Here is a 12,500-nt window from a genome sequence, read left to right as displayed (position 1 = left end):
GTTGATTTCTCTCTTAAGGGCCGTACACACACGTCGCTGCTAGTTACTCGCTCAGCGAATGAACTCAATAGAATGTCAATGTGTCCCAGCGAGACTCGCAGGAGAGTAGGCGAGTACTGTACAAGCGATGCGATGTGGGCGGATTCCGAGTTGAAAATATTTTATCTTCGAGCGAGGCGAGTAAGCGAGTAACCAATTGGAATGCAGAGTTCGGTACTTCTCGGCTGTCCATTGGCAGTTAAAGCCGCGGGAACCTTCAGCGAACGTTCCATGAAAGAGTGGCGAGTAGGCGAGCAAGCGAAATGCTAGCTTTGTGTGTGTACGCCGCTTTATAATATCTGAAATAAATCAATCAAATCAAATCAGAAATAGTTCCAAGCAGATAGATTTCAAAGATGCGTACAGTAATACACACATGCACACCACATGCTTGTTTTATATTGTCTTATGCCATTTTATTCAATTTTCCATGACTGTGTGGTGTGTGCATACCAGGTGTGTGTGTGTGTGTGTATTTGTGTGTGCGTGTGTGCGTGCGTGCGCGCACGTGCGTGCGTGCGTGCGTGCGTGCACGTGCGTGCGCAGACAGTATGTGTTTTTTTTTGTTGCAAAATTGGGAGAAAGTCAGGGACATAACCATGAACACTGACTCTAATATTCTACACCCTCTCCTTTTCTACTCAGCCACTCCTGCTCCAATAGACAAGCCTGAGAAGAACGGCAAGGAGGGAGAGAAAGAAGGAGAGGCGGATGGCCAGCCGGACTCGGAGAAGGAGAAAGAGAAGGATAAGGATAAGGACAAGGAGAAAGAGAAAGACAAAGAGAAGAGCAAAGACACTGAGGCCGAGAACAGCACTGACAAGACTGACAATGCAGAGGTGTGTGTGTGTGCGTGCGTGCGTGCGTGTGCGTGCGTGCGTGCGTGCGCACGCATGTGTGGTGCAAAATGTCCCCACTAAGGTAGAAACTCCAAAAAATGTGCAATTTAGCTGTTACTGGTAAAACCAATAATATTTTATTGCAAATGCCACATAAAAGTGCCCTCACATTTCTTTACTGACAGGGTTCGGGTAAGGGATTGTTTTGATGTGCCTGTGCAGTGAGTGTGTGTGTGTGGGAGAGAGTGAGAGTGAGTGGAGACAGTACAGTAAGCATATGTGTAACCAGCGCTGTGGTGTATACCAGCACTGTAAGCAGCATGTATCTGTGTTTGCATTGTGTGTTGTGCGTGTTTGTGTTGTGTGCATTCGTGTTTACCCAAGAAAATGTCTGCGGATCCCTGCAAAGTTTGCACAAGGTCGTCGTCACGAGTGTCAGGCTTGGTGACAACACTCGTTGCTCTGTTTCAGCCCAGCAACGCCACTAAGGAGGGGACGCAGGAAACGCCCGCTAAGGCCGCCGTCGCCACGGCCACCACGGCCACCGACAAGCCCAGCAGCTCGACGGAGGAGGAGGCCAGCAGCCTGACCACCTCCACCTCGGCCGCGGCCACCGCGCCTACCACAGCAGACGAAGCCAAACCGGCAGAGACGTCAGCAGAAGCAAAGTCTTCACCTCCTCCACCACCTCCCCCTCCACCTCCACCTCCTCCACCCCTGCCTGGGGACAAGAAGGAAAAAGGAGGAGGAGGAGGAGGAGAGGAAAAGAAGGACAAGAAGGAGGAAGAGGAGGAGGATGGAGAGAAGAAGGAGAAGGAGAAGAAGGGAGGGGAGCTGGAGGCGTCTTCTGAGAAGAGCAAACAGGAGGGGGGTGCAGGCTCCGGTGGGGACGGTGACTCGCCGGATGTCAAAGACGAGAAGCCAGGTCAGCAGCACCCAGCACTGTTGTTATGGAGACATTTTGCAGTGTGAATTCAACTCTTGCAGAGTCCAATTTAACATGCACCTAGTGTTGTACTAACACTACTGTACATGACATGCCAACACTGGCTGGCTTTTTCCAAGTGTCGTCGTGATAACACGTGTCCATACCTAGTAAACTCTACAGTCTTCATTCAATGGAGAGTGGCATTTAACAGTTACTTTTAAGTGTTGAGCTAACATTGCAAAATGTACTGTGCTGTACACTGGCTGGCCATGTGTCATTTTGATTACATATGTCTATACCAGTGCTTGACTATTTTACTTAACAGCCATTTTGGCTAGTGGTTTCACTGACTCCATCCGGCCTTCACACCAGACATAATTTTCTTAACCGTCATAACAGTTGTGATGCAATATCAAAGACTACAATATGATAAGTTATATTAATGAGCCTATAATAATGTTATATAATATAATATAACATAACATAACATAACATAACATAACATAACATAACATAACATAACATAGCATAGCATAATATAATATAATATAATATAATATAATATAATATAATATAATATAATATAATATAATATAAAATAATGTAATCCAGTAAACTCAACAGAGAGTTGCATTTAGCACTCTTCTAGTTGGGCCTACTCTTTTTAAGTATTCTCACCACTATTTTTAAAAACATTTTTGGAGTGACAGAAAATGAGTGGGAGAGAGAGAGATGGGGGAGGATCGGGAAATGACCCCGGGTCAGACTCGAACCTGAGTCGGTTCCCGGATTTATGGTATGGTGCCTTCACCCACTGAGCCATGACGCCCCCACACAGCGATATTTACTGTACCCAAGATGCCAACGCAGCACAGCACAGCCTTTGCCATGTGTCATCGTGATTACACTGCATGCACCGTGTAAACAACCAAATTGCTAACCTGCATTTAAAGCTAACACTAAATAGTTGTTGGTTTTTTTTGTTTTTTGTTTTCGACCTTAAAATAATGTTTCCAAAATCGTTTCAGCGGTTCGTCAAAGTTGTGAAAGGATAGGGGGGCTGAAAGGCAGTTCTGAATTGAGCTTTGCCACCCCGCCATGGGGGTTGACCGCACTCAGCAAGTTTGGAGCCGACTGTGTTTCTCTCTTCTTCTGTGGTCGTCCATAAGGGACAATTGTGCTACCAACCTTGTGTAGGTTAACCAGCGGCCATGCTGCAAGAGCACAGTGCCATCACTGACACTCCTGGCAAAAAAATGAGTGGATTCAAAATCTGTTTCTTTTACTGCCAGTCTACTGGTGTTATACCTCTGCCTGCAAATCCTTGTTGCCACGTATTGCTTTCAAGAAAAACAACTAATGCAAATAAGGTCAAAAATCAACAGAAAAGCAGATTTATTATTAGGCAGAGTAAACCAAACAAAAGCATGTCGGTTGAAGAGATGTGGCATTCTTCTAGTCCAAAGGTGTGCTTTGGATTAAAGTGAAGTAAATTAAAGACATGATTCAAAGCAACTCCTCATCTTTTTACAATAAATAGCTTTTAATTAATAATCTTTAGTTGGTGCGTATTTGAACTATTTAAAAAGCCAACATGCTTCGGCCTCAATGCAGACCTTCTTCAGGGCTTGACCTATTCAGTGGTCATCAAATGTCCAGTTGAGAAGTGACCTACAGAAGTGTCCATGGTAATTATTGTGTAAAGAACGGGGGCACAGGGCCTGTCTTTGTGCTGGTACAGGCAATTTCTGCCACTTGGATTAACACTTTTGTGTGGTATCCATAGCAGCCCGATACTGAATATAAGAAAGTATTGGTATATGAACTCAAATGATAAATATCTTAAAATGGGAGTGTTTTAAATGACAGCACAAGAATTTGTTTTAAAGTCACCTTAGGACAGTCCAGCAGAATACAATGCAATGGAACGGATTCTGTTGCAAACATTCTGTCACGTCGCATTGCAGCTAAGGACACAGTGTTGGGAAGTTTATGCCTTATGAGTCCAATAACACATCTGCCTCAGTCACTAAACCACCTCCTTGGAATACCACTCCAGGTCCACCGAGGATGTTTTTTGGTGTCCTCACCAAAACACATGTCTCCCATCTGTCTCTTTTAGCCAAAGTGCAGTGCTCTTATGATGTAAACGCTATTTAGACAAATTTGCTGTCATCGAGTGGTTATGACTGGAAGTACACACAGTGCATGAGCGACAGGGCAGGGGGTGTTTAGCAGTGTGAGGCACAGCATGTAGTTCCATGGTCCTTTTGCTAAGCCCTCATCAGAGTTGGCCACCAGCGCATTATTCCAGCTTGTTGGTCTCTCTGCTTCACATCTTGATATCATAGTGTCCTCCTCTCCCATGCTGGTCTGTTTGGGCTGTTTTGGAGGCCTAGTGGCTTAAAACACCAAAGCATTTTGGTACAAATGGGATCGTCTGTGATCTGATTCACTGTTTGCCGGAAAAACAACTATTTCATAACAACATTGCTATGACATTACCAATAGACTTAAGTAACAGGTTAAGCCTTGGTCATTTGGCTACCATTTTGTCCACCCAGTCTATGTTTTGGTGTTCACAGTGAACACATCTGTCTCTTTAGCTAAAAGTGTAGTGATGTAAACATTATTTAGACAAATGTAATGACATTGAGTGGTTATGAGTGGAAGTACACTAGTGCGTGAGTGACAGAAAGGGGTGTTTAGGAGCATAGGCACAGCACGTAGTTCTAACTCAAGGCCCTTCATCAGAGTTGGCCGCGAGCACCACGTCATTCCCACTCATTTGTCTTTTCTTCACATATCATGATGTCACGTTGTCCTCTCAGACAGTCTCTTCTGTTGGCTGTTTGGAGGCGTTGGACAAAGTTTACACACGTTTAGAGAAATTCGACTCATTGCCTCAGTCCGACCAATGTTTTTGAAGTTTGCACACCTTAGGTGGACTGAAATGGAAATTAAGTGGAAGTTTTTTTTTAAGTGAAAGGTTTGCTGCATCCAGAATGGTGATGTTAAGCTATTGTAATGTATGTTGCTTCAACCAAGGGGCCACTGTGTGGAGACTCACTGAGTTGTTTTGGTGGTGGTTTGGTACAGAGGACGGTGAGCGGACAGAGAAGGCGAAGGCCGAGGGAGAGGAGAAGGAGAAGGAGAAGAGCGAAGACACCTCTTCTGTCGCTGCTGACAACAAGGCCAGTGACAACAACAACGACAAGAAGGACAGCTCGTCCCCAGCGGCCTCGGAGGTCAAGAAAGGTCAGACACGTCATCATCACAGACGTAAACAAATAACGCCATTGGCTTGGCTCTGGCTGTCTTTCTTTTTGTGTCTCTCCTTTTCCTTTGCCATTTCTCTTGTGCTTTTTTCGTTCGCTCTGTCTTTCTCACTAGTTCTTTCTGCCCCATTCTCTCTGACACCCCCTTCTTTCTTTTTCTCTCTCTCTCTCTCTCACACACACACACACACACACACAAACACACACACACACACACACACACACACACACACACACACACACACACACACACACACACACACACACACACACACACACACACACACACACACACACACACACACACACACACACGTATTCTCTCTGCCCCACTCTCTCTGTCATTCTCACCCTCTTTCTTTTCCCCTGCTCACTCTTGCAAACTCTTTCTCAGAAAAAAAAACTTTCCATTTGTCCAGCTGTTTGGGGTACGCTGTCCAAAGGCCACTGTGCAAACCTGCCTCTCTCTCTCTCTCTCTCTCTCTCTCTCTCTCTCTCTCTCTCTCTCTCTCTCTCTCTCTCTCTCTCTCTCTCTCTCTCTCTCTCTCTCTGTGGCCGGTGCAGAGGAGGCCAAGGGTGAGAAGGACGGTTCAAAAGAGGTCAAGGGGGTGAAGGAGGACACGACGGCAGCAGCAGCAGTCACAGCAGCGGTCACGGCCACAGCCACAGCAACAGTAACCCGGGGCAACGGGAAGGTGGAGCGACCACGCTTTATGTTCAACATCGCGGATGGAGGCTTCACAGGTGAGGACTGACACACTGCAAGATGCCATTCAACGTTCGATGGTGAGACCCACACCACTACACACACATACTGTACAGTATACCCATATAGACGCTTTTGCAGTGTTTTCGCAGTGTTTAGACTTATAGAGACAAATGTGTCACTTCACGCTGTTGAACAAACTTGGAGCACACATTACAACCCACACACGTCATATACGCAGGGCTAAAGCTGCTAGTTACTAGGGTCAAAGACGTGCAAAATGGCATTCAGTGTAACGGATGCCTTCTGCTGACTGTCACTGTGAAAAAACATGACTCTTTTTATTTATTTATTGTTACAGGGAATTCATGAAAGGTGGAAGGTGTCCGTTACACTGAATGACAAAGACGTCTTTGACCCACTAGCTTCTTGCTCGCTCCCCTACTCGCCAGTCATGGAACGTTCGCTAAACGTTCCCGCGGCTTTAACTGACAATGCACAGGCGAGAAGTACCGAACTCTGCATTCCAATTGGTTACTCGCTTTCTCGCCTCCCTCGAAGTTAAAATATTTTCAACTGGGGATCCGCCCACATCGCATCGCTTGTACACTACTCGCCTCCTCGTCTTGCTGGAACACATAGACATTCTATTGACTTAATTCGCTGAGCTAGTAACTAGCAGCCACGCATGTGAACGTAGCTTCATCAAATTGACGTCAGACGTCATCAAATAATTTGTACTTTAAGCTAACTAGGCGCAGTTATCTGCCCACACAAGAGGAGTATACTGTACACACATTTACACAGACATGCTGTACACTCATCTCCTACCCAAACCCACACAGTCTTGTCACTCATCAACACCACACTCAATTACTTGACTTTACACAGCACAAATCATCAGCATGTGCTCCTAATTACTGTTCCCATGGTAATTGTGGTGGGTGGTGGGTGGAAGTGTTCTTCACTACACTGTACTAGTAGTCATGGCGATACCACAAGGCGTAAACTAACACTTAGACACACACACATGCAGAGAAATGCACTGTAGAGATACACACAAATGCACCGACACACATGTGCAAACACATGCACTTACACAGAAATTCACACAATTAAAAAATTCAACCAGTCCTGCAGGCATGAATACATGCTTACACACACACATGCGCGCGCGCACACACACACACACACACACACACGCTTAAACACACAGAGATTAACAGTTCTCAACTGTTATCCCCGTAACATCAATATCAACTCCTGTCTCCAGCTGTTCCACCCTGCTGCACCAGCAGCACTGCCTCCCCTGGCCTCCCCACCCTTCCCTCACCCTCCCATATCCAGCATGGCCCCCTCCCCTCCCCTGCTCCCCACCCTTCCCTCACCCTCCCATATCCACCATGGCCCCCTCCCCTCCCCTGCTCCCCTTCCCTCACCCTCCCATATCTACCATGTCCTCCCCCGTCCTCTGCTCCTCTCTCCTCCTCAAACACATGCTGAGTGTGGGATGACTTCCTTTCCCCATCACTTCAGTTCAGAGGGTTCAAGTGTCGTGTTGAACAAACAGTGGCCCTCAAACAGGGGCTGAGAATCTGTCTCTGAACGACTCTATGTATACTCTTTCCTTCTTTTACGGTCTCCGATTTTTTTCGTACTTTCGTGTTTCTTGCTTTCTATTTTCGTCTCACTGTTTATCTCTCTGTTTCCCTCTATCTTCCTCTCTTCCTCTCTTGTTCTCTTGTTCTCTCTCTCTCTCTCTCTCTCTCTCTCTCTCTCTCTCTCTCTCTCTCTCTCTCTCTCTCTCTCTCTCTCTCTCTCTCTATCCCCATCTCTCCTCTTTACTGTCCTTTTCGCCACCCTCTCTCCACCCGCTCTGTATTCTCTCTCTCTCCCTTGTCTCAGTTACCCTCCACTCTTCTCTCTATATCTCCTCTCTGTGCTACTCCCTGTGTAGTGTGACCTGTTGACAGCTGCATTGTGTCCGTGTTGCCCTGTGCTGCGCAGCGGGCCTCTACATCTTGTGTTGCGGCAACCTGACAGGGCTGAATCAGCTTTTTGGCCTCCGACACCTATTTCCTCATCCCTCCATCCCTCCCTCCCTCTCTCGCCCCATCCTCCACTCCTCACCTCTGTCTCCTCTTTGTCACTCCCTCGCTGCCCCCTCATTGTTCAAAGTCACCCGCGGCTTTGATGTCGGGGCCGTGCAAGCTGCCTGTGTCCAAGACAACAGGCTCCGTTATGACTGTCACTGCAGCAACAGCACAGTATTTTCCTTTTGTATTTTACATTTTCATACCCTAAGTGGTACTTTGGGTTTTAGTTTTTTTTTTCTGGCGTATTGATGGACAACACAGGATATGGAAAGGGAATGTCACTGTATTAATATGTATTAGTGATATTAATGATTTGCTTTGTGTTTTTCCATATGTATGCAGTCATACAGTGGTTTTGAGACTATTTGGGAATAGTATCAGCATATATCCACAAGTATTTGAAAGTGTACTTCTTGGGAAGATGTGTGCTGTTCTCAGGTTGCGGCCGAATAGCAAACTTGCAGATTGAATATTAATAGAAACATTCGAACATTTGTGTTTGTGAGCGACTTTCCATTATGGTTGTCAGGTTGTGACATAGCTGGTAATTCCGGGAAGTGAGTGGATGTGGGAGCCTTTATTTCAGCTGACATTGCGAGAAAGATTGCACATTATGTCATATCTTAAAGAGGAACTCAAATGTTTGTAAGACAAGGCTGGGAAATGCCCAGAGGTTGAAGTCATCCGCTATCTAGGTAGGCAAAGTCTAAAATAATAGCATAGTAAGTAGTCATTTTCTGCCTCACACCTGCACCCAGGGCCTCTGACAGCTTTTTTGGGCACATGACAAAGTAATCTGAAAGGCCCCCTTATACCATCCAATACATGTACATGCAATATAATGAAAACCTAATATTAAGCCCCCTGTCTCCCTTTGCCCGGAACAACTGACCCTTTGCCCACTGTCGGCCTCCCTGCCTGCACCTGTATTACTTAAGGCTTGTTCACAGTTCACAAGTCACAGAGCTCTTCTACCAGATGGCTTACAACTTGAGTTAGGTCACCCAGCTTATTATTAAAAAAAAAACTCTGCTGATTGGAATACCAACCAATAAATACGCTACGTCAGACTTTTCAAAATTAAGCACAACCGAACCTACCAAATCCACTGCAATGTGTGCAATGTCAGCAGTCAACATTTTCTGATGGAACGATGATGAAGTGTTGATGTCCTCATTGTAAGCGTTAGCCCTCAGTTCAAAGGCCTGCTTTCTAGCTCTCAGTAAAGATTAAAAAAACTCTCACATGACCTTGCCAAGTACATTTCATAACATAGGCATACCATCGGATAGTATAGACTTACGACCGACAAACCTACCAATTGTGTCAGCTACTGGTGCATAGTAAACCATTACATGTTATATCTGTTAGCAGCTTCTTCCAAAAGACAAGGTCTGTTATTATTGGCACTGATGTGGATGAGTGTTGTGATTTAATATGGCGTCCTCTGCTCGTGTCCTCCTGTCTTCCTGGTCCTCTTCTCCTCTGCAGAGCTGCACACTCTCTGGCAGAACGAGGAGCGGGCGGCCATCCAGTCAGGCAAGATGAACGAGATCTGGCACCGGCGCCACGACTTCTGGCTGCTGGCAGGCATCGTGCTGTATCCTTGACGATCGCCTGTCGCCGTGACAACCGACAGTCCTCCTCCTCTTCCTCCATTTTTTTTCTTTGTCATTTTGTTTTGTTTCGTTTTACATGTTGTGTGACAGAGCGTGACGCGGTTCACAGTGAGGGGAGTCAAACGATAGTCAAGGGTAAAGTAGTTCAAAGTTTGTTTTTGATGTGGCGAGGGGGGTTTGTAGGGTTGAGTTAAGTGGTTTGATTTTTAACCTCTGCCCGAGGCACTCTCTTTGTCTCTCTGTCTCTGCCTGTCAGTCTGTCGGTCTCTCTCTGTCTCTCATTCTCTCTCTCTCTCTCTCTCTCTGTTCTTGATACTTGTGTTGACCTTTGACCCCTTGACCTCTGGTGTAGCCATGGTTACGCGCGGTGGCAGGACATCCAGAGTGACCCGCATTTTGCCATCGTCAACGAGCCCTTCAAGACGCAGGCCAATAAGGGCAACTTCCTGGAGATGAAGAATAAGTTCCTGGCGCGGCGGTTTAAGGTACGGCAGACACAGAGGGACATAAGACCACATGTACTTTGTACACACAAGGCAAACCAGAATGAGGATTTTATTGATCATTTGAATTGACAGATCATCTCAAACCACAAAGTGCTGGATGGTTTTCAACATCATTGTGTAGGGCTGCACAATTAATCGAAAATAATCGAAAATCGTGATAAAATAGTGAAATCGAAGTCGTGATTTCAATCGTGATTTCAATCGTGATTTAATCGTGGCAATAGTGACCTACCTTTGAGAGCGTCCTTGAAGCCAGAACATACTGACATTCTGGTGTTTCTGGCCAGAAATCTGTCCACCTAAGTTTCATGCTATTGCCTTTACATAATTATTACAATTCATTTTATTTTGCTCATCACGTATATAATTCATTCTTGGTTATATTTCATCTTGTTATAATTTTCAAAAAAAACAATAATTGTGATTAATAATCGTGATTAGGATTTTGACCAAAATAATCGTGATTATGATTTTTCTCCATAATCGTGCAGCCCTATCATTGTGTGTGTGTGTGTGTGTGCTTACGTGCGTGCATGCGAGTCAGTGAAGGAGTGAAAGAGTGAGAGTATGTTGTGCAACGGAAAGCATGGGGTCTGTCATGACGTGTGTGTGTGTGTGTGTGTGTGTGTGTGTGTGTGTGTGTGTGTGTGTGTGTGTGTGTGTGTGTGTGTGTGTGTGTGTGTGTGTGTGTGTGTGTGTGTGTGTGTGTGTGTGTGTGTGTGTGTGTGGTGCGTGTGTGTTTTTAGTAGTAGCATGTGGCACATGCGTGGGTGTGTACGTTTCTCTGGAACTTTGAATGCGGATAAATGACGGCATCCTCCAGTGTGTGTGCGTGTCTGTCCGCATGCTTCTGTGGTGGTGTGTGTGTGGGTGGCGATGGGTAGCGTTTGTTGGGGGTGTCTGGGCGTGTGTGTGTGTGTGTGTGTGTGTGTGTGTGTGTGTGTGTGTGTGTGTGTGTGTGTGTGTGTGTGTGTGTGTGTGTGTGTGTGTAGTGATGGGCTTGTGATTTCTTCTTTTTCCTGTTTTTTTCCTCCCCCTCACATCACATCACATGGTCCATATCCTCTTCTGCACATCCTCATTTTCAGCACCACGCTCCCCTCTCTTCTCCTCCTCTTCTCCTCCTCTCTTCTCCTCCCCTCTTCTCCTCCTCCGCGTGCCCCTCATGACTACTCTCCAGTTGTTCCCCTCTCTACATCAAGGTGCAGCGTCAGGCATATTTGGAATTAAATGCCAACACACGCATTCGTTCACAGACACCTACAAATGAATACATACACACATACGCACAAACAGACAGACTTACACATGCATACATAGACATATTGGCATACACACATACAGACACACACGCACGCGCACACACACACACACACACACACACACACACACACACACACACACACACACACACACACACACACACACACACACACACACACACACACACACACACACACACACACACACACAATCTAGACATACAAGACAAGCAAGACATCATCCATATATAGTCACAGGCAGGCAAAGGTGGACAGAGAGGGAGAATGTGGTTTCTCCACTCGCACGCACAAATAATCAGTTAATCAGTTTAGAATCATCTTTATTGCTTTGACTTGATTCAATGTTGTGGTGGACCTCTGTACCAGTGTTGTATAACAGCCCTTTTTTGCTGCATGTTGTATAGCCATCATTTTTCACTCATTCCTTCACTACATTTCTCTTTGGAATGAATAAACTGTCAGCATATGTCTGACTGTCAAATGTTCTGCCAAAACAGTTGAGCTGCCAAACATTTGAGAGATGGTTCTCTCTCATATCTCCCTTTCCTTCTCTCACACTACATTTCTTACCCTTAGGATTAAATAAGCTGTCAACATACAGTATATCTCGCTCTGTATGCTGGCAAAGGTAGTGTGTGTGTGTGTGTGTGTGTAGGGAGGTTGTGCGTGGGTGTTTGTGTTTGTGTCTGGGTCTGTTTGTCTGTCTGCATCTCTCTGTGTGTGAAGCAAGATTCGAATTTGTCTGTGTTGCAACTTTTAAATTTATGCGCTCGTTTGTGGACAAAAATAAACGAGTAGCTATGGTCAAATGATTTTGAAGTTCGGCTTGGGAAGTTGGACACTGGTTAGGATCCCACTCCAGTCGGAAGAGTGTGTGTGTGTGGACACATATATGGTGGAAGTGGCTGCCCTTGAACAAGCCTCTCAAAGGACAATTTTGCACTATTTTGAACATGAAGCCCTTTTTCTGAGCTGTCTGCAAATTACATGAATTCATGTCTGCAACTGAGAAAAGGGGCCTAATATTGAAAATAGTGCAGTTGTCCGTAAACCCACACCTGTGTCTGCTTTGGGGAAAAACATCTAATGCAAGCAATGTTTTACAGTTTAGCTGCTATAAATTAAGGACCAAAATAAAAGAAGTAAAATGAGTCGTCTAAAATGTCCCTTCTCTCTCCCCGTACCGTAGCTGCTGGAGCAGGCGTT

At 45.6% G+C, this 12,500-nt stretch overlaps 1 protein-coding gene across 3 annotated transcripts in view; it reads left to right on the top strand.

Annotated features, from left to right (window-relative positions):
• LOC134437660 (chromodomain-helicase-DNA-binding protein 3-like) overlaps positions 1 to 12,500 on the top strand; it is a 107,085-nt gene that overhangs the window by 54,736 nt on the left and 39,849 nt on the right. For all 3 annotated transcript variants that reach the window (XM_063187148.1, XM_063187149.1, XM_063187147.1), the window contains 6 exons: positions 685 to 878; positions 1,350 to 1,803; positions 4,906 to 5,064; positions 5,649 to 5,828; positions 9,378 to 9,486; positions 9,858 to 9,990. In XM_063187148.1, the coding sequence (XP_063043218.1) occupies positions 685 to 878; positions 1,350 to 1,803; positions 4,906 to 5,064; positions 5,649 to 5,828; positions 9,378 to 9,486; positions 9,858 to 9,990 (1,229 nt within the window). The remainder of the gene's footprint in view (positions 1 to 684; positions 879 to 1,349; positions 1,804 to 4,905; positions 5,065 to 5,648; positions 5,829 to 9,377; positions 9,487 to 9,857; positions 9,991 to 12,500) is intronic.

This window comes from Engraulis encrasicolus, chromosome 21, assembly GCF_034702125.1.
Source record: "Engraulis encrasicolus isolate BLACKSEA-1 chromosome 21, IST_EnEncr_1.0, whole genome shotgun sequence".
NCBI classification, from domain to species: domain Eukaryota; kingdom Metazoa; phylum Chordata; class Actinopteri; order Clupeiformes; family Engraulidae; genus Engraulis; species Engraulis encrasicolus.
This window is presented reverse-complemented; position numbering and strand designations above follow the sequence as displayed.